Source organism: Castor canadensis, chromosome 1 (assembly GCF_047511655.1).
Source record: "Castor canadensis chromosome 1, mCasCan1.hap1v2, whole genome shotgun sequence".
In the NCBI taxonomy this organism is placed as follows: Eukaryota; Metazoa; Chordata; class Mammalia; order Rodentia; family Castoridae; genus Castor; species Castor canadensis.
Genome location: NC_133386.1, coordinates 201,190,666 through 201,212,603, shown reverse-complemented (window position 1 = coordinate 201,212,603; position 21,938 = coordinate 201,190,666). Strand labels below are relative to the sequence as shown.

Genomic DNA, 21,938 nt, shown 5'->3' with positions numbered 1-21,938 from the left:
CTTGGTAGGCAGGAGCTCTACCACTTGAGCCACACCTCCAACCCCTCGCATTTCTAAACTCATCTAGCCAAATCATACACTTTCAGTGCTTCCACACTGCTTTTTAGACAAGTCTTAGTTCCTGGATGTCACTCTCCAATCTAATCTCTCAATGTTCCACACCTTTGTTCTTGTTCTTAGTCTTCCCTCCACCCCTCCAAGTTTTTTGTCTCTTTGCACTTTGTTTTCTACCTAAAACACCTAAGTTGCCTAGTTTCCCCTTTTCACCATGTTAACTCCACTTCCTGGCCTCCATATACTGATACAGCTTACTTTATTCAATGAATATTTATGAGCCCTGACTGTGTGCTAGGAACTGTTGTAGACACCAGTCATGGACAAGATGGACAAGGCCTCTCTTATCACAGAACTCACATTTGGAGGAAAAGAGCAGACATATACGCTAGGAACTGTTGTAGACACAGTCATGGACAAGATGGACAAGGCCTCTCTTATCACAGAACTCACATTTGGAGGAAAAGAGCAGACAATAAACAAGCACTTAATGATTAACTACCTATGCTCTATGGTGAAAATAAAACTATGATATGCTAGGAAGTGACAGGGTGACAATGCTCCATGAAACATCCACTGGCCTGTGCCACTCCAGCAGCACCTGTGGTATTGGGGTTTGAACTTAAGAGATTATTCACACTTGCTAAGCAGGCGCACTACCACTTGAGCTACTCCACCAGCCCTGTTTTGTGTTGGCTACTTTCAAGATAGGGTCTCTCAAACTCTTTTCCCAGGCTAGCCTCAAACTGTGATACTCCTGATTGGTGCCTCCTAAGTAGCTAGGATTATAGGCTTGAGCCACCAGTGCCTGGCCACATCAATCTTTATGAACTCCTGGAGACTGAATACTTGAATACTTTCGAGTAGGTAGAAGGCAAAGCAGAAAAGAGAATGTGGGGCCAGTCACAGAGTCAGGGTTTACCTGTACATTCTCATTCTGTTGTCACAAAAGTGGCCTGAAGAAGATGCTATTATTCCGATATTTTGCAAATGAGGAAGCAGGCATGGGCAGCTGGCTGATCTGCTCAAGATCATGCAGCCACAAGGCCACTGAGCCAGGACTCCAGGGCATCTGTCTGCTCCAAAGCCATGCTTTCAACCACTACACAAGCTGCTGCAGAGTTTTCAGAAGCTCCAGTGTTTTGTCTTGTTCTGTTTTGAGACAGTGTTACTATGTAGCTCAGGCTGGTCTCCATCTCAAGATCCTCCTGCCTCAGCCTCCCAAGTTCTGGGATGACAGACATGAACCACCACACTCCAAGCCTGACCAGAAGCTCCAGGTTTTCTTTTTTTCCTGGGGTTTGAACTCAGGACTTAGCATTTGCAAACCAGTGGTTATACCACTTGAACCACACTTCCAGTTCATTGTGCTTTGGTTATTTTGGAGATGGGATCACATGAAGTATTTGCCCAGGCTGGCCTTGAACCATGACCCTCCCAGATCTGGATCTCAGTCTTTCAAGTAACTAGGATTACAGGCGTGATCCACTCTACACACACCCCCCACGCCCAGTGATGCTCATTTTGGTAACGAAATCAGTATTATCAAACCCTGTGGCAGAAGATGGGGGTGGCTGGCAAGACTGGAAACAGTAACTTTGAAAGAGAAACCTCATTAGGCGCCAGTGGCTCACACCTATAATCCTAGCTACATGGGAGGCTGATATCAGGAGGGTCTCATTTCAAAACCAGTCCAGGCAAATAGTTCTTGAGCCCTATCTCAAAAAATACTCAACACAAAATGGGACTGGTGGAATGGCTCAAGTGGTAGAGCCCCTTCTTAGCAAGCTTGAAGCTCTAAGTTGAAACTCCAATACCACAAAAAAAACAACATGGTAGAATGGTGGAACATGCCTACAATCCCAGCACTAAGGAGGCAAAGACAAAAGGAACCCAAATTCAAGGCCAGCCCAGGCAAAGTTAAGGAGACCCTATCTTAAAAACAAAATACAGATGAAAGGGCTGGGATGTGTCTCAAGTGGTAGAGAGCTTGCCTAGCATGCTTGAGGCTCTGGGCTCACTCCTCAGTACCACTGGAAAAAAAAAAAAAAAAGTCTCTCTCCCTACCTAGGCTTTAGCTTCTCAATCTTCCAAATAGAGGCATTGCTGGTGGAATAGTTAAGTGGTAGGGCACCTGCCCTGAGTTCAAACCCCAGTACCATCAAAAATAAATAACAGGGGCATTAATGCAAAGTCCAACAGGAAAAAGTGGAGGAAGGAACTGGCCACACTGGAAGAAAACAGCTGGTTTCAGAAAGCTAAGCAGATAATGGCAGGGTAATGTAGGGGTGGAACACAGGGTCCAAAGGAGTGTTTGCTCTTCCTGGAGCACAGCTGTCACCAGGCACTAGACATCCAGGGGTGGCTAGATGCAGCTGTGGGAGGGTGTGTAGAATGACATGGGGTGTGGCCACAGAGGGCATGTGGTGTTCCCCTTCCCACAGGCACAGATGTCTAGCCTGGCACCCCAGGGATCCACAACCACAGTAGGGACTTGTCGACCATCTGGGACGTTAGTACCTTCTGGCCCAACACCCACAGCCAGCAGCCATCTGTGGTAAGAATGAAATCACCATGCTCCTGTGGGACAATGATTCCAGGTTGGAAAAGGCTGGCTCTCAGAGTTACAAGCTGGGGCCATGTTTCTATCATGGGCTAGAGCCCAGCTATACCCCTACCCTGGGGTGACCAAGTACATCCAGACCCCTCTGCCTCTGGGTCCACAGAGTAGATTCACAAGTCCAATGCCTACTGACTTCTTTACCTCTGGAACCCTGACTTCTCAGATTTCCACTCCTTTTCATTGTTCCCTGACAATCTCACTGCCAGACCCTAACAACCTGCACCTGAGTGGGCCAGTCTTGGCCACGTCCCTTCGTCCACATACCCTTTCCCCACCTCTTGAATCTGACATTCAGGACACAGGGACATTCCAGCACCCCTCAAACTCCCAGGCCTTTAGGCATCATTCACAGCGTGCCCCACAAACACTAGGCACTGTCCTGGAGGGTGGAGCACTGACTAGCCTATGAAGATCTTCACGAAGTGTGGCTACTCCTTTGTCACTAATGAGAGGTGCAGGGTGCAGAAGGCCTCTCTCTGCAGCCATGCCCTCCTGTGCCAGAACAGGATGGCAGCGGTGCAGGGCGCTGGTGGCTCATGCCTGCAATCCTAGCTACTCAGGAGGCAGACATCAGTAGGATCAAGGTTTGAAGGCAGTCCCGGGCAAATAGTTCTCAAGACCCTATCTTGGAAAAAAAAAAAAAAAAAAAAAGGGCTGGTGGAGTGGCTCCAGTGGTAGAGTGCCTGACTAGCAAGCATGAGGTCCTGAGTTCAAACCTGCATGCTGTCAAAAAAAAAAAAAAAAAGTTGAGTTGAGAGTAATACACTAGCTACAGGACAGGGTTGTTCAAGGATTTTATGAGATAATACAAGTAAAGCATTCCACAGAGCCCTGCACAGTTGCACGGAGAATGAGTGTATGGTCACTGGTAGACAGTGGCTCACTAAGTTCACTCCTTTCCTTCTCACAGCCTAAGCAGCATCAGGCTGTGGTTAGTCGGGCTCCTCAACCCCTTCCCTTCTGTCTCAGACCCTTGTCCTTGGCAGCAGGAACAGCCTGTACTGCACTTGAGGGAGTATTCTAGCAAAAACTAGAAAAACCTGCCCCATAGTTTGATTACCTTCAAGGCCTGGCAGCAGCAATCATCTGGTAAACCATCTGGTGACCAGTGTCCCTGCCACTGCGGAAACCCAGTCTCTTTCAAACCAGCATCAACTCCAGCAGCAATGAAGGTAGCCCATTCCACAGGTGTGCCCTTGCTCCATCTGCTTGGTGAATGAAGCTGACCCTGTGGCTGGAGGGCCCGGTGGCTGGAAGGGTCAAGGTGACAGCCCACATCTCAAGAGGCAGCCACTCAGGGCAGTGGGGATGCCCTCAGCTCTCCTGACTCTGGCAGGTAGTGAAGAAGGAAGGCCTACCTTTTGGCTATCTACCCTGCAGCAAGGGATTTGTCATTCCAAGAAAACTGTTGGGACCAAAACAGTCTTCAAGGAACACAGGTCTTTGGGGACAGAGCTTCACCCCAAGAAGCTAGTTTAATTAGTCCAACAAACTGCTCTCTTCCTTTCCAAGGGTCACAATTTCTTTCTTTGGCCCTCAAAGATAGGGCTGCTACACCAACCATCCCTTGGGTGTGCCCCCTCCTCCCCAATCACACATAGGGCTGAAGCCACCACTTGCTGCAGCTGGTACCCACAGGACAGGTATCAACACCACTCTTTTTCCCCATCACTGCTCTGCCAGACTGTACCCACCCCAGGTGAGTTGGGCTTCACAGGCCTCCTCTCCAAGCATATGATGAAGCTGAAGGTGGCCCCTTTGTATCCAGGAAAGTGCTTCTAAGCCGCAGCTCACAGCCTATTTCCTGTCTCCCTCCCAGCTCCCACTGGGCCAGGAACTGGCAGAAGCTCTGCCTGGGGGACAAGCTGCATAACTCCATCTGTCACACTACAGGAGTCAGCTCATAACTTTCCTCTTGTCAGGCCTGACATGAGCTACCCTTCCTTTGAGCCTTTGTCCTCTGTGAGGGGAGGAGGAGGAGTCTTTTTAAAAGACAAAGAAAATTCTGAGTAACTCAGTAAGTAAAGGGGAGGAAACACTCTCATCTATCCCACTCCCCAGAACAGGCACTAGAATTTACATTTGGCCTTACATGTCAAATGTCACAATGCCTGGCTTGAGACTTATTCCAGGATACAAAGCAGACACCCTTCAGGAAAACATCTTTGACCTCTGCCCAGAACTTCTGGGAAGTGGCAGAGACACATGCATTTGGTCTCTGTTCCCACCTTTGGCTGCTTGCCCCAGACACCCTTAGGCCTTCACAGGAAGGGTGTGGGGCCAGCATAGCCCTGGGCCCTCTTGGGTCTAGGCCTGATGCATGCTGCCCGTGGCACCCCGGCATCTGGAAGCCTTCCCAGCAGCTGAAGAAAATGTCTTTTATTAGTGACATACAAATAAAACTGATGCAAAAGCAGATCACTTTTTCCCTTTGATTTCCAGTGATAACAAGTTGTTAAAGAAAAAGATACATACATCAAGAAGTTTATCTTCCAAGTTCCCTCTAAAAAAATACAGAAAGGGTTAAAAAAGAACCATACACATGTCATATACACATTTGACACCAACAAAAATAACATGAAATAGGGTGGGGATACAACTAAAAAAAAAAGCTTAAAAAATATTCTAACATGCCCCAAACCAAAAAGAAAAAAATCCTAGTACAAAAGGCCTGTTTCTCAAAACTAAGATCCAGGTGGAGGAAGACTGATGTCTGAGACATTGATGGGCTCAACACCCATAGGAGTGATCTGCTAGTCTCAGTCAGTGCCCCTCTGACACAGCACTACCTCTTGCAGGGCCCTTCAGGACAAGGTCTGTAGAGGCTGGAGGGAACAGGGCATGTTACCGAGTGCCCTGTGGGTGGCTTGGTGCTAGGTGTCCAATGACTGCAAAGAGACAACACACACTGAACTCACCTTACATGGGATTTACACTGGGGGCTCCTTTTGGTCCCCTCGAGAGGGAGGTATCAGAAATCCATGATCTAAGACAATAAATATTTATCATTCTGTGTCCTTCAAAAGGGATCAGAGAAGAAACTTCCTAAACATGCTTCTATTGTCTCATGATTCTTGGTAGAAGTCTACCAATCCCCTCCCAGCAACTTCAACTCTCACAAGGGGTAAAATCCCCTGGGAGCCAGAAGATGAGGCAAAGGTAGATTTACTCCAGTGTAAAGCTGCCAGGCCCTCTCCAAGGAGTACCCACTCCCACTGCTAGTGGGGTCAAGAGCAGGGCACTCAGTGTGGAGGCCAAACTGGGCAAGAGGTCCTGTATGCACAGGTCCCTGTGTAAGCAGGAATCCAGGTCAGAAGCAAGGACTGCTCTGGGAAATTTGCCAGGACTGCCAGTCATGGCAGAGGTGGGGGTGAGCAGACTCAAGGTCAGAGGGATTGACACATTCCCACAAGAGCCACTGCACAAAAGTGGGAATCTTCACCACACTCCCTGAAACAAAGCTCAAGAGTCAAAGAGGAGGTGTTAAGTGCTTTTTCTGGGTGAGGATTTGGTTTTTCTTCTCGAAAAGAGGAGTAAGACTTAAGAGTTCACGATGAGTATAAGTTCTGCTTATTTCCTCTGAGAAAAGGAAGACCTTCTCCTCCTTGTTCCAGCTTGCTACCACAGAGTGACCCGAGAGAGAAAAGCAACTGTTTGGGCCACTGAAGACAATCCTGCTGCAGCCAGAGCAGTGGCCAAGCTGTTCCAGAATGGCACCGTGCCTCATTGAGGCAGTAAGGGGCAAGGCTGGGGAGCACAGGCAGAGGGTCCTGCTGCTGGCTGGGTCTCTCTGAAGAAGAAGAACACCCCACCTTCAGAGAGCTATCAGCACCAAGAGGTGAGAGGAAATGACATCAATTGTACCAGGAATGAGGGGTCCTTCTGGGGGGAAGATGAGGGGCTCCCTGATGTTACTTCCCCTTGAGACTAAGAGAGGTATGTGGGGTGGAGGCGAGAGCCAGGGGACAAAGTGGTGAGGGGTGATGGAGAGAACAGGAAGGGCCTCTGGCTTCCTTCTTAAATGCAAAGCTTGAGCCAATGCCATGAGATCAAGAGGTTAAGCTTAGAATGCAGCAAAGACCAAAAGCCCAGAGAACCAGTGGTCCCCATGGCAGATTCCTTAGGACACCTCTTCTTGGTCCTCTCAGCCCTCTCACAGATGGCGATGGAGAGAGGCAGCCTTCCTCCAGTCGTCTGGCACCCTGAGACGACTTCACCCTGTGCATCCCTAAGAACATGGGTGGGAAGAACTCTCCACATCTTGGCATGAGGGCTGCACAGTCTCCGTGAGTGCTCCATCCACCAGAATGGAAGTCTCCCTAAGGCCTCGCCCTATACCCAGATCTCAGAGTCAGATCCTCAGGACCAGCAGACCCAAGCCCAGGATGTCACAAAGCTGAGTATAAACATTCCATTTGTCCATGTAGGGGCAGAGAGAAAGAATGTCAGGAATCCAGCTGCAGAAGTGAGGGAGCCTTGCACTCGAGGATCAAAGAGCTGAGTGGGGAGGCAGCCACTAGGCGGGGATGAGCGCCACAGCCTGTCCTGCCAGCTTCTCCACAGCACCCTGTCCTTGTACCCCTCCTGGCATTCTGCTCTTCCAGGAGAGAGGTGGAGGAGTAACTTGGACCACTGCTCCCCAGGGTTCTGTACCCTCATGAAGCTGCCTGGCACGTGCAGGGCTGAGGCCACAGCTCTGAGGGTGCCTGGCAAGCAGCGTGAGACCAGGACAGGCCTTAGGAGACAGCACTTTCACTTGCTAGTGGCTCTGGGAGTCAGTGGCAGCAGCCACCACAGTGCCCACCTGCATGAGAGTGCTGGCTGTCCCCAAACTTGGTCCTCCGGCTCAGAATCTCATAGGAGCAGTCCTCCCCACAGCAACCAGACATGCTAGGGGAAGAGTCGTCAATTTCAAATCTGCAAGGCAGACAGGAAAAAAGGGTTTACTGCTGGCAGCTGAATGCTCTTCTCCCTCGGCCAAAAACTTTTTGAAAGTACACTTATTAGATCCCTGGGACGAGGGGTTGTCACACCATCTCACCAAATCAAACCCTGGACTATCAGCCCAGGTATCAGGATGACCAGGGTCTGGGGCCAGGAAAATGGCACAGGGATAGCACCTCCTACTACCCAGAAGGACCACACCAGGGCCCAGCTCCTTACTGCAGGGCTTCTCGGAAGAACTGGTAGGCGCCATGATTGTGTTTAAATACTGTTAACATCACTTTCTTCATCTGAGTGCTGAAAGAAAGCAGAGGAAGCACCTCTTAGAAAGAGAAACAGAGACTAAGGTCAGGCCACTGCTCCTTCCCATTTGCCCCAAGAGGCATCCCCCAAGTTCCCTCCTCCAGCCTGTAGAGGCCTTCACACCACAGTGCTCAGTGCTTCCTATCATCACAGGCTGTACATCCATCAGGGAGATTCACTCTTTCTACAGCCCCATTACTTAGGCACACACTCCAGCACAGATCAAGCACTCACAAGATGCTCCCTGATGGGTGCCAGTGGCTCATGCCTGTAATCCTAGCTACTTAGGAGGCAAACATTAAGAAGATCATGGTTCAAATCCAGCCCAGGCAAATACTTCTTGAGACCCTACCTCAAAAATATCCTACAAAAAACAGGGCTGGTAAAGTGGTTCAAGAGGTATACACCTCCCTAGTAAGCACGAGGCCAAGTTCAAACCTCAGTACAACCAAAAAGAGAGAGAGAGAGAGAGAGAGAGAGAGAGAGAGAGAGAGACATGCTCCCTGAACTGGCTGAAGGACAAAGCCTGGAGTCAGAGCAAGGCAGGGTGCATCTTACTCAGAGGGCTCCCAATGTCTCTCTGCCAGAACATTCCTACGAACTGTCTTCCAAGGAGGCTTGAACAGTGGACTCCTCAAGGAAGCACTTCCCACCTCCTAAGAAAGGGGCGCTTACCTGTTGGCCATGAGCTGCAGGATCTGAATGAGGAACTTCCCCAGGCCTTTTCGCCGCACTTTGCTTTCCAACTGCACTTCATAGCTGAGTGAAGAAAGCAGAGGGGTGATTGGCAAGGTAGCCTCTGAGGAGGTCACAAGGGTCATCAGAAAAGCCTGCAGCCCTTGGCAGCCCCCAGACCCAGAGGCTCTATCACCTGGTCTCCCTCCCCACTCCACCCCACTCCAAGTTGTGGCTCCTACCAGTACAGGACTTCATCTCCACATTCCACATCAAATCGGAAGTGAGAAAAGGCAACAGGGACGGAACTATTTTCCCAAGCGATGAGGTACCAGGCTCGGTCATCTGTCATTTCCTCCCGTTTCTCTCGGTCCTTCCAGCCCCACTCACTTTGCTCATACCTGGGAATGTGAAGGACGTCAGGACAGGGAAGCCTGGGATGAAAGCCAGCTGGGGCACCGGCTCCCGCCTAGCTGGGCCATGCTTACATGGTTTGCATATTTGTTTTGGTTAGGTCGAAGGCCCAATCCACTGTGGCTGGCTCCAGTCCGGATACTCGCTTACATTCAATGGAAATGTTCAAGCTGAGGAGAGGACAGGGAGGTGTCAGGAGTTGGTTAGAGTCCAGTGCTCCTGCCAGGGCACCACCATCCCTCCCCAGCAGTCTGACAGGGATGCATGCCTATCTCAGTCACTCTACTGAAAAGCCAAGCTTTCCAGGCACAAATGGGGAAGATGCCTGTGCAGGGCTGAGCCTGTTGGGCAGGGCTTAACAACTGTCACCACCCAGTCCACCACCCTAACCACAGGGCCCACTTCCTGCCTCCCTTGCACTGGCTGTATCAGACTCGGCACTCTGTCAACTTCTTGATCCTCTCTGCTACCTCTTTACTCTCTTCCTGCCCGCTTAGTCTCTTCTATACTCTGTTATAAACACTGGTGTCTTTTTTGTTCCTTAGTTCCTGCCCTTAGGCATTTTTCCTGTTGCTTTAATTTCTTTACTATCACCAGCTCCCATAGGCATCATCTCTCTTATCTACCAATATTGTGGTCAAAACCAGCTGGGTGACCTGGGGCCCTTCAAGAAAGACGGAAGCACAACACAGTCCTAGAGACACATTCCCAGGAGTCCTGCCTGCCCTCCTCTTGGCACTCAGTGGGCACTCTGAACTCACTGAACAGGTCTGTTCCCTAAACTGACAAATACTGTAGGCATTAAAGTATCTGTTTTTAAGGAAATTTAAGAAAAATACAAATTCCCCAGTCAGCCTGTAAAATCACAATCTCTAGGTAGCACCACACTTGAAAGGACTCTGAGCCTTTATTTTTTTTTTTCAGACAATTTTATATTTTATTATCAATAACAAATAGCTGCTTTAAAGTGTCTGTCCTATAGCTGTTTAGGGGTAGGTGAGAGGACACTAACAAGGAAAACTCAAGCCTTTATATCCAAACAAATTTAGAGCTCATATAAGTGTCCAAAGCTCTTAATTAGTTTGAAGCATTAAACTAAATCTTAATTAACATATTTGAACCAGGAACTGAAATGTTCAATATTTTTCTACTCTTAGACTTTAAAGAGCTCCCATAGCAATGATTTTCAGTGGCCTTTGGCACCTCCCTCAAAGGACATTCCCACCAGAATCTACAGCCACCTCTGTTGACTAGCATGCCATGAGCTGCTCATATGCTCAGCCTATAAATGCAGACCTTCCCACCTCCAAACAGCCTAGGTTTGTGTTGTTGTTGCTGTTTTTTAGCAAGGTCTCTCTCTCTTTCTCTCTCTATAGCCCAAGCTGGCCTAGAACTGGTGATCCTCCTGCCTCTGCTTCTTAAGTGCTGGGATTACAGATGTGCACCACTATCCAGCTTGGAAGAGCCTTTTTATTTATTTATTTTTTTACAAGCACTAACCACATCAGAACTGCCCAAGGTGACAGAGTGTGAGGCTCTAATTTCAAACCTCATGCTACCAAAAAAAAAAAAAAAAAAAACAACAAAAAAAAACCACCGCACCTGCCCAAATATAGCACTGCATTTATCTTAGTTAGAAAACACCTGAAAGGCCAGTCTGAAATATGATTTCTCATTTCTATTCTTTAAATATGTGAAAGCAGGATCACAGCCACAAAAATCACAAAAAATTCAAGGCACTAAAGGAGTCCAGAGTAAGGCCAAGTCCCCAAACCTTCCATGTTTTTTTTTTTTAATTTTCCCCACCTCATGTTTCCCCATTCACAATGCAGACCAGGCATATGGCCTGGGCTGAGCTGCATATGGGGTAGATTTACTTTGCCTCCTCTTTCTATACAGTATAAGAACACAGCTGTAGTAAGCACCAGAAGGCCAACCATTCCATGTTTTTGAAAGTCAGTGGGAATACAGCTCATGGAAACACTAAGAGGATAGCACAGGAAGGGATCTCCAAATCATGTCAAAGGACTTCCCAGTGACAGAGCTACTATAAGACCTGTAACATGCCTCATCACAGACAGGAAGATGTTAGAATAAACAGATGTGATACTATGAAATTCAGACACAACTATGAAAGCAAATGAAGCATTACCTACTTTATAATTCACACACCTGCATTTTTTCCACTGCACTAAGCAGCTCCTTTCTGCACTGGACAGTTTCTCTTTTTCCTAAAACAACCCAGTGAGTTTGGCATCAACATCCTATATGACAGGTAAGAAAATGAGGCTTGATTGGACACTGCTGGCTCACGCTTATAATGCTAGCTACTTGGGAGGCTGAGATCAGGAAGGATGCAGTTCAAAGCCAGCCTGGCCAAACAGTTTTCAACATCCCCCCCCACTCCAAAATAAGCAAAGCAAAATGAACTAGAGGTGTTGCTCCAGTAATAAGAGTGCCTGCTTTGCAACTATGAAGCCAAATTCAATCCCAGTCCCACAAAAAAAGGAAAGAAAGCCGGGCACAGGTGGCTCACACTTGTAATCAGCTACTCAGGAGGCAGAGATAAGGAGGATCACTGTTTGAAGCCAGCCTAGGCAAACAGTTCTCAAGACCCTATCTTGAAAAAATGCACCACAAAAAAGGGCTGGTAGAGTAGCTCAAGTTGTAAAGCCCTGAGTTCAAACCCTAGTACTGCCAACAAAAAAAAAAAAGGAAGGAAGGAAAGAAGGCAGAAAACAAGGCTTGACTAGTATGAGTGACTTATCCAAGAGGTAGTAATAAAAGACCCAGCTACCATATATGGCTCAACCCATAACCCAGAGAAGCCATGACCCCTGTCTTTCCCCAAGCCAAGACACCACACTATAAAAACATGCCTCAGGAAAGACAGACTGTGCTGCTTATTTTATAAACCAAAAAGACAAAAAAGGAAGGGGAGGCCTTTAATCCACATCCTATAGTAAATTGGATCAGTAGCCACAACAGTTGATACTTATCTAGCCTTCAGTAGGCTCCAGGAACCAAAGCTTTACACCTTGCTGGTGGAATGGCTCAAATGGTAAAGTTTCTGCCTAGCAAGTGTGAGGCCCATAGTTCAAACCCCAGTAGCACACATAAAAAAACAAAATGAAAAAAACTACACCTAATCTTCCTGAGAACTCCCTGAAGAAAGTAGAAAATATTATTATGAAATGCATTTTTTTTTTGTGCTACTGGGGCTTGAACTCAGAGCCTTCACCTTTGAGCCACTCCACCAGCCCTTTTTTGTTAAAGTTTTTTTCAAGATAGGGTCTCTTGGAACTAGTTGCCCTGGCTGGCTTTGAACCTTGATCCTCCTGATCTCTGCCTCCTGAGTACCTAGGATAACAGGTGTGAGCCACCGGCACCAGGCTCTCTTTTCTTTTTTTTAAAGACAGGGTCTCAGACTAGCCCAGGCTGCCCTTGAACTTGGGATCCTTCTGTCTCAGCCTCCTGAGTGCTAGGATTACATGTGTAGGCTACCACACCTAGCTATTAGACTCATTTCTGATTAGAAAACTGAGGCACAGAGAATTAAGTAATTTACCCTGGGTCAAAAAGTCAGCAAAAGTCAGCATCGCTGAATGCTGGTGGCTCACACCTATAATCCTAGCTACTCAGAAAGCAAAGATCAGGAGGATCCAGCTCCTATCTTGAAAATACCCAACACAAAAGGGCTGGCATAGAGACTTAAGTGGTAGAACGCCTGCCTAGCAAACACGGAGCTCTGAGTTCAAACCCCAGTACCATCAACCCCCCTTCCCCAAAAGTCAGTATAATTATACAATATACTCAGGGAAAGAGCAATGGATTGAGAATTAAAAGTCCTATCAGCTGTGAGTGGGAGCTCCATAAACTCAGAAACCTCATTCAACTTCTCTGAGCCTCAGTTTCCCACACATAAAATGAGAATGGCACCCTAGATGATTTTCCAAGTTTGTTTCAACTCTCTCACTCTCTGTAAGTGTCCTAAAAAGAATATCAGTCCATTATCAAGTACAAGCTTTCCACATTTACCAATTCCTGCATCACCTTAACTGGGGAATTTCATATCAATGGAAAGCACTGGCTAGCTTCCGCTTTTTTTCAAAATGAAAAAGAAAAGGTGGGTCAGAGGAAGTCTACCTTAGAGAGGTGAATTCCTGAAGACCTCAACTGCTACCAGGTAGAATGCTAAATATAACTTACCCATTCCGGTCGTATTTTTTGAACACTGGGAACGCCTCCAGAGGGTCTCCAAGCTGTGGAGGAAAACAGAAGAGTAGCTCAGATAGGTGGGTGGGGCTGGGCCTGCTGCCTGGGCTGTTGCAGGGATCCACATCAGGATGCAAGTTTGGCCCCAGGAGAAGCTCTTATGGGGCCTCCATCTGCCTCAGCTCTGAACTCACAAGGAGGAGGGAGACTTTGGTAATGGTGCCCAAGACAGTTAAGTTTAGGGTCAGAGCAGACTGGTATGTGAGCCTAATAGCGGCTCACAATACAGTCAACCCAAAGAAGAGGCGATGATCTGGTGCACTTTTGGGAAAAGACCCCAACTAACTTCACCAGCTCAAAACCCCAAATGGAAAGTCATGTCCCTGAGCTGCATCCTTACAGATGAACAGCATTTGTAATGAGGGGGAATGAGAAAAAAGTGAGATATGGAATGGGGGCAGGAAGGATGATCAGAACTTCTCACCAGGCCATGCCCATCAGCCCACCTGGTGCTGATTCACAGATACTCCTCCCTTTACTGCAGTCCTTTGAGGTCCAGGCTGTTGCAGCCACCCCCCTCCACTCCCATCACCCAGCCCCAGCACCTTAAGGGCAGTCAATAAATATCTGAAGGAATGAATCAGAGAACTATATTGTATGCCAGGTTTTATCAAGGAATTTTCCTTCCAAAATGCAAACTCCTAGCAAAACTTTCTCTGGACTCCACACTATCAGTAAAAGAAGCAGCCATTTTCTCTGGAATCCCCATTTCTCCAACACCTGGGCCAACTGCTGACACCTACTAATGCTTCCTCAGCCTCAGGGCAAGGAGGCCTTAGTGGGTAGTTCACAAATATGCCACACGGTGGCACCAAAAGAAATCAAATTAAAAACCAAATTGAAGTTCCAGGAGGCAGGAAGGAACTCAGAAAGGAGAATCACCCTGTTAGCAGCATCCACTTTGGCACAGACGGCATCCATGGCTGCTCGCTCTTCCAACCGCTTCTGCTTCTTCTCCTTTGCTTTGCTCGACTTTCTCTGCAACAGGGGAAAGCAAAACTAGCTGGAAGGGCTGTGGCTACTGAAGACTTGACTTCTAGTCTGACGGCAGGAAACTTTCCACCCTGACTGTTACACACTTGCTGTGATACCTAAGCAGGGAACACTGTTTCCTCGACCTGAGCCCTCAGGAGGTCACTAGACTTCGTAGCTTTCTTTCAGGAAGAATACAAACCCTGCTGACCCCTGGTCACTGTGAGGACCTGGTGAGAGAGTTGTGACAATGCCTGCTTTGGAGCTGGCCCTGGCAGTGAAGAATATTCACTCAGCTGCTCCCTCATAAGGAGGAAACACCCAATTTTAGGCCCATTTAAGGCAGCTTTCAGGGAAGAGATGGCATCTGAGGTAGCCGTTGATGCTGTTCCTTTTGGGTGTCTTTTGGCTACAGGAGACAAAGATCCAGCTAGGGGCAGCCTGACGAGAGCTGGGTCCTGTCTCTAAGTAAGAGCCAGGGTGCACTGCCGTAAGGGCACAGAGTCATTCTCCAAAAGCCCTGCTCAGCCAAAGCCAATGAATGGCAAGCATATCATGCACCTGGCGACAAGGGCAGAGTGAAGGGCCCCCGGGGGTTCACCTTGGGACAGGAGTGCCACGTGATCAGCAAGACCAAGCTGCCACACACAGGCAGCAGGGAGGGCAGAGACAGGCTCCCTGCATGAGGGGCAAATGGCAAGCTAGCCACAATTATACCTAGATCAAATCCTGATTTAGGCATGGGGCGGGGGGGCGGAGGGTTCTCTTAGGACTAATAGATTCTCTTACCCTCTGGTAAAAAGCTGGGTGACACAGGGAACTAGTCAGGCCTAGAGCTTGACAGAACTCATCAAAGCCTCTTTCTACTCTCCAATCCCTGCAGGTGTTAGGACAAGACGCAGCCCTTCTCTGAGCCTCCTTCCCTGACCTGAATGAGCTCCCAATGTTTGCTTTAGTGGTGTAACCCTGAGAGGTTTGTATGACAGGTTCTCAATTAAGTGACAGTTCTCATTCTCACTCGCAAGGAGAACCACATAACACAAGCAGGCAGAGGTGCTGGCCCATGTGGCCCGAGTCCTCCAAAGGCACAGGCCAACTGGCTCTGCTTTTACCAACAGCCCTTTTGACCCCCAGCCCTCCAATCCCACGGATCACTGGAGAGAGGTCCAACAATCCTCAATTACAGCCCTCCTCTGAGTTTTTCCCTGGCTTGAGTTGAAAAACCAGCTGCTAGGGACAATTCTCAGAATAAACTGTGCCAGGATGTTCTAAGGAATGACACTGCTACTTCAAGCAACCAGGAAGCAAAGGAGTCCAGATATCAGAAACTTAACAGGGATTGCTCTTAGAGACATAAACTCTACCACCACCAGCTAAATTATCTTCTGGCTGAGTGCTATGCTGGAAGCCAGGCTAGACTCTACCCCTAGAGAAGGGGGTGGGATCAGAAGAGAATAGATTGCCTTCATAAAGCTGCAATCCAGAGACAGCACATTTTACAGTATCCAACTTTTTTTCTGGAATTCATTGAGATACTCATAGCTTGCAAAGTAGTTTCACAAACATGATGTGGTTCAGTTCTCAGGGCAAAAACCATCACTTCTGTTTACACATTAGGAACCTGAGGCTCAATGGGGTGACATGACTCACAGAGTTCCCCATACAGTCAGGAGCCAAAGGGAAATTCAACTCAAGACCACAGATCAGTGTTTGCTCCACCAGCTCAGCTATCTCCCAATGGGAGAGCCCACATCTAACATGCTGGATTTCTACTCAGTCATCATAGACCTTCTCACATCCTGCAAGGGCCAGGGGCCCCAGAAGCCCTCAACCAATCACCCAGCAAGTCATTTCTAATTGCCTGTTTACTGCTTGCCATCCCAGGTCCTACTCTCTGAGGCAGAGACAGAGAAAAGGGAAGGTCTCCAGGACTGCACAATGGGGCAGAAACAGCATGAGTTTTGACCTCGACCAGATCAGACCAATGTCCCTACTGCCACCCCCAGCATGACTTGTTTTTCAGTACTGGAGTTTAAACTCAGGGCCTACACCTTGAGCCACTCCACCAGCCCTTTTTTTTGTGATGGGTTTTTTCAAGACAGGGTCTCGCCAACTATTTGCCTGGGCTGGCTTTGAATTTCAATCATTCTGATTTTTGCCTCCTGAGTAGCTAGGATTACAGGCATGAGCCAACAGCACCCGGCCCCCCAGCATGACTTGTGAAAACATTTCCATCTCTGAGAAGATGGGGATGAAAATGCTGGCCTCACAGGGCTGTAAAGAAAGATCAGATGCTAGCATGCCTTCATAGTAGATGAAGCCCCCCTTCCACCATCCTATGTGCTTACTCTCCTCTCTCTTAACACCATGTGGAGGATCAAAGGCAACAGAAGGCAAGTGTGACTCCCAGGACCCAGAAAGCACTGAAACCTGGGTTCTCTCCTCAGCATCTCATTTCTAAGCACAAGAAGAAAGTAATTCTTAAGCACAAGCAGCAGGAGGGCCAGCCTGGGCCTCTAGGAGATTTACAGGCTCATTCATGCAGGGCTCTAGCAAGGCAGGCAATCCTCAGAGTGAGGCTTGAAGCTGCCATGGCCCAGACCCAAATAATGAAAGCGCTCCTTAAGCGCTTCACCGCCTGCACACAGGGTAGGGGGTAGGAAGCAGGCTGTTCAGGCTGGGCTAGACAGGTAGGGGTTCTCCCTCAAACCCAGCAAGCTCTAGGAAGAGTAGTCTCCTGCTGTTCCAATTAGCTTCACCCCAGCCCTGTGGAGGTAAGGCTGTCCTGTAGGGACACAGAGAAACTCTCCTAATTAAAATGGGAAATAAGTACAGTGAATAGTAAAGCTCATTGTGGTTAAGTGTCTTTCCCAAGGGAGCTTTAAATAATAAAGAGTGTGGGCTTTTGACTCAAGAGACCTGAATTTGATTCTCAACTCTTTCACTTAATAGCTGTGTGACTTTACGCAAGTTACTTAAATTAAAACCTTCTCAGCAAGTTACTCAATTTGTCTGAACCTCTTTCCTTATCCATGAAATGGGACAATGCCTACGTGAGCCACCAGTGCCAAGAACCAGCCGGGCACTGGTGGCTCATTCCTGTAATCCTAGCTACTCAGGAGGTAGCGATCAGGAGGATCATGGTTTGAAGCCAGTCTGGGCAAATAATTCATGAGACCCCTATATTAAAAATACCCAACACACACACACACACACACACACACACACACACAAAGGGCTGGTGGAGTGGCTTGAGTGATAAGAGCGCCTGGCAAACGTGAAATCCTGAGTTAAAACTCCAGTATCACGATAAAATAAACAAATAATAAGTCACTGGGTGCTGGTGGCTCATGAATGTAATCCTAGCTATTTAAGAAGCAGAGATCACATATGAATAAAATAAAAAATAAAAAAATAAAAAAAGAAGCAGAGATCATGAGGATGATGGTTCGAAGCCAGCCTAGGCAAATACTTCAAGAGACCTTATCTCGAAAAAACCCTTCAAGAAAAGGGGTTAGCTGCTGGAGTAGCTCAAGTGGTAGAGTGCCTGCCTAGCAAGCGTGAGGCCCTGAGTTCAAGCCCCAGTATTGCAAAAATAAAAAATAGAAAAAAAAGCGGGGGGCAGGGGGTGGAGTGGCTCAAGGTGTAGGCAGAGTTCAAGCCCCAATACTACAAAAAAAAAAAAAAAGTCAAGACTGTTGCAAGACAAAATGGTGTTAACACACTGAATGTAAAAACTCTTTATATTAATGGATTTTTTTTTTCATTGTTTGGGCTGACTCAGGGCTTCAAGAACATAGCAAGTGCTACTCCTGAGCTACACCCCCAGCCCTAAAAATGGCTTTTGTTTGCAAAGACCCACTTATGTGAGACATTGCCAGTGCTTTCATAAAGATGATCTGTTTTAACTTTTCCAACAACTCAGCAACGTATGTACACCCAGTTCTTTGATGAAAAATCTGAGGCACAGAAAACCTGAGTAATTTTCAGGGTCAGAGTCAGTAAGTAGAGTCCTCAGAAGTCTTCCTATCCACCCCGCCTCCCCAACTCTGCCCTCCACCAGGCAGAGGCTGTTTCTGCTTGTTTGTCAATGTATACCCAGTGCTCAGCAAACAGTAGGTGCTCAGTTCCTATCTGCTGAATGACTCACAAAAGATTCAAATCCAGGTGTGACCCCTAAAGTTTATGTTACTCCCACTACTTGGCACTTTTTATAATGTGCTATATAAATGCGTTTTCATATGTGGCTGTGAAACTCCTTTTTTTTTTGTGGCAGTAAAGCGGTTTGAACTCAGGGCCTCATGCTTGCTAAGCAGGCACTCTAACACTTGAGCCACTCCATCAGCCTTCTCCTAACTATTCTTGTCAGGAGACACCTTCCAGAAAAAGAATTTTACATCTCTTAGATTTTCAGTGTCAGCACCTCCATTCTACACAGTATCTAAGATACGAAAATAACCTGTTTTTAGTGAAGGGTGACAAAGATATAGCTTCTAAGTCCTAAACAATAACAGGTGCGGCACCTATCAGCCTGAGGTCAGCACCAAGGTTCTTTGCCCAAGGGTAACCATCAGGAATTAACCTGCCATCCAGGTGGGGCATCCATGGCCTCCACTGATGAGGAATGTGAGGGTAAAGAGAGGGTTAGAAAGGATAATTCAAGTCTCTCTGTGCCGTGAGTTTTAGGCCAGAAGGCTCTGTAGGGGCTGTTCTGAGGAACACATCTGTACAGTGTAAGTAATAAGACTGGGGCCTAAAGGAAGCAGAGTTTGCATTATCTCTGGACCCTGCTATTTCAACTCATCTGAGAAGGAAGTGCTGGACAAAAATGACACCTTATGCTTCTTGTTGTCAACTCAGTCTGCAGTGAGTGATTCTGGATACAGAGTTACTGAGTGATAACAGAGACAGGTTTCATTTAGTTCCACAACTGGGGTCTGAGACTAAAATCTAGGTTAAATATGTACGCCTAAGGTCTCTAAACTTGATTTTCTACATATGAGGTGTATTGTACCCAAAATTTCAGGTTGAGATGTGACAAACTGTGTGTGTGTGTGTGTGCGCGCGCGCGCGCGCGCGCGAGAGAGAGAGAGAGAGAGAGAGAGAGAGAGAGAGAGAGAGCGCTAGGCATTGAACTCAAGGCTTTGAATATGTTAAGCACACACTCTACCGCTGGGCTACACCCCCCAGACCCTAAATTTTGTTCTGACATGGATTACCTAAAGTGTTCTGACATGGACTAGACAACTATTTTTGAGTAAGTTGATTTGTCTAGTCAATACATATTTGAGTAACTGGGAAAAAATGTAGGTTAATAACAGTAGGGACAAACCCAATGGGTTAAAAATAGCACCAATCTATTTTAGATCACTAAAGTGAAGGCTGAGCAGGCAAAAATAACAGCCATTACTTATGAGGCACCTAACTGGCTGCTTATGTCCTCTATTTAATTCTCACTACTCCCCTAAAAAGGAGGTATCATCCCCTTTACATAGGTAAGGAAATTAAAGTCCAAAAAAGCCATGCCATTTGCACCATATCACGTTGCTAGCCAGTAAAGATGGGCTGGAATCGGGGTGTGTTTGGCTTCAAAGTCACGGCTCTCTAAAGATGGTGAAATTCCACACAAATGCGAATAAGTCAGGACCAGGGAGGATTAGCTGTCTTCTTAGGAGGGTGACTGGTGCTTCTCGACTTGGGACTTAGTAAAGTGAACTCAAAGAAACATGAAATTGCTTCTGCCCAACCCTATATGCACATAGCCAAAAAAGGGCAATAAAATTAAGATGCACCTACCTGCTGCGGCACCTAACAGGTGGGCACCGAACAGGTGCTCGCTGTTCACTGAAGCTGGGGCTTGCCATCACCAGTGGCCTCTATCCTCCCAGCTCCCTCCCCCTTGCAAAGTCACCTGCGGTGCTAAGACTAACAACTTCAGATAAGAAGCACTTCACCGAAACCAGGGGCAGCGCAGGCAGCCCCGCAAGCAGGGGAGACGCTCATCACGAGCGGAGGAGGCCGGTGGAAAGGTTTCTAAAGACTGTAGGGGAAGCCACCAGGCTGAGGCTCGAGTACCAGGAAGCGCAGCCGACTGCGACCCGAGGGACGCGAGGTGGGGTCTGGCACTCTAGTCACCGCCTGTGTGACCTTGGCCGCGCGCCTTCTTTCCTCCGGGCCTCAGTTCTCCCTCAAAGTCAGGGTTGACCTAGGAGGTGGGAAGCCGCAGGGCCGGTGACAGCCAGGTGATGGGTGAACCCAAGGAGCAGGGCATATAACCTTAGGGACCGCGCAGGGACCCGGAGATGGGGAGGCTGGGAACTGGTCAGCTAAGCAGGAAGGAGTGGGCGGGACATGAGGGGCCAGGGGCACCAAGGGGGAGGGGCCCTGAGAAATGGGGCTCCCCGGGGATTCTGGGGCTAGACCGAACTTGGAGACCCTTAGAATGGGGGAGTCAGGCTTTGTGGGGGCTGGGGTCACGTGAGGCTGGAGGGGGTCGGGGTCACGTGAGGGGGTTTAAGGAACAATGGGGGCACAAGGGGCGAGGGTAAATGAGAGCGCCTCTGAACTTCCCGTTTCCTCTCCCTGCTTCACTCACCCCCATGGCGGCGGCAGCGGCCCTCGGCTGCTCCTTCACACACTTGCCGGCAGGGAGGCGGCAACGGTGGCGATAGCGGCAGCGACAACCTGAGCGGCGGGCCCCGCGCTGCGCATGCGCCTCGCGGGCTCCCCCGCGCGCCCTAACGGGCACCGCGCCGGCGCAGAACCTGGGGGCGGAGGCGGAGGGGAGTCGGGGGGTCGGGGCGGGGGCGGGGGGGGGCTAGTGCGAGCCGGCAGAAGGCGCGCAGGTGGAGCGCCCGCGAGGCCTGCAGAGGGTCTCAGACCAGAAAGGCGGGAGGCACAGAGGAGCGTCGCGCTGGGAATGACGTGGCAGACCCGGCACCGCCCCCTCGCCAGGCTGCGTCTGTAGCTATGGCAACGACCGCGCGGAGCTGGGCTTCACGCCTTGGGCAGAAGCAGCTCCCGGCTGGGCAGCCGGGTAGGTGGCAGCCAGTCCACTGCGCTCCGTGTCTCCACCGCCCCGCGTAGAACAGCCGCCTTCACAGGCGACCGGTCGCATCCCTAACTTTGAAATACCGGCTCTCCCCGAGTACTCTCCGGCACCCAGAAGTGTTTGGAAGCGTTCCCACCGTCTGGATTTTGACTTGGAATTCTTTTTCTACCCCGAGTCCTGTTCTATTCATTCATCCATCTTTAACCATTCATTCTCCTGCCATTCATTCGCTCTCTTACTAATCATTTACGAGCACTTATGTTGTGTTGAGCACAGAGAGGAGTAAGAGCCGACGCAGTCCAAAACTTCCCTGTTGAGAGATGAGACAAGCGTGTGACACTAAGAGAGTAGTTAAAATGTGGCCGGGCGCCGGTGGCTCACGCTTGTAATCCTAGCTACTCAGGAGGCAGCGATCAGGAGGATCGCGGTTCGAAGCCAGCCCAGGCAAATAGTTCTCGCGCTCCTATCTCGAAAAAATCCATTACAAAAAGCAGCTGATGGAGTGGCTCAAGATGTAGGCTCTGAGTTCAAGCTCCAGTGAGGCCAATAAATAAATAAAGTAGTTAAAATGCGTCCTCAAGTGTCCTGGGTAGTATTCATTTCATTCTATCCTAATAGGTTGGGGTG

At 48.6% G+C, this 21,938-nt stretch overlaps 1 protein-coding gene and 1 non-coding gene across 4 annotated transcripts; both read right to left on the bottom strand.

Moving 5' to 3' along the window:
* Positions 1-5,041: 5,041 nt before the first annotated feature.
* Naa40 (N-alpha-acetyltransferase 40, NatD catalytic subunit) lies at positions 5,042-21,013 on the bottom strand. 3 transcript variants are annotated; one of them, XM_074048243.1, is made up of 10 exons: positions 20,856-21,013; positions 14,171-14,266; positions 13,223-13,275; positions 9,088-9,183; positions 8,842-9,000; positions 8,600-8,683; positions 7,841-7,918; positions 7,482-7,594; positions 5,596-5,663; positions 5,042-5,180 (listed from the first exon to the last, which is right to left on the bottom strand). In XM_074048243.1, the coding sequence occupies exons 1-9, from the start codon at positions 20,859-20,861 to the stop codon at positions 5,608-5,610; spliced, it is 741 nt and encodes a 246-aa protein (XP_073904344.1). In that variant the 5' UTR covers positions 20,862-21,013; the 3' UTR covers positions 5,042-5,180; positions 5,596-5,607. The 3 variants fall into 3 exon arrangements, with proteins under 3 accessions (XP_073904344.1, XP_020014587.1, XP_020014588.1); XM_020158998.2 differs by having other exon boundaries at positions 5,042-5,663; XM_020158999.2 differs by having other exon boundaries at positions 5,042-7,594.
* On the bottom strand, positions 10,821-10,947 carry LOC141416641 (small nucleolar RNA SNORA51). The gene has a single exon (XR_012441271.1). It is a non-coding gene; the product is annotated as a small nucleolar RNA SNORA51 (small nucleolar RNA).
* Positions 21,014-21,938: the final 925 nt, after the last annotated feature.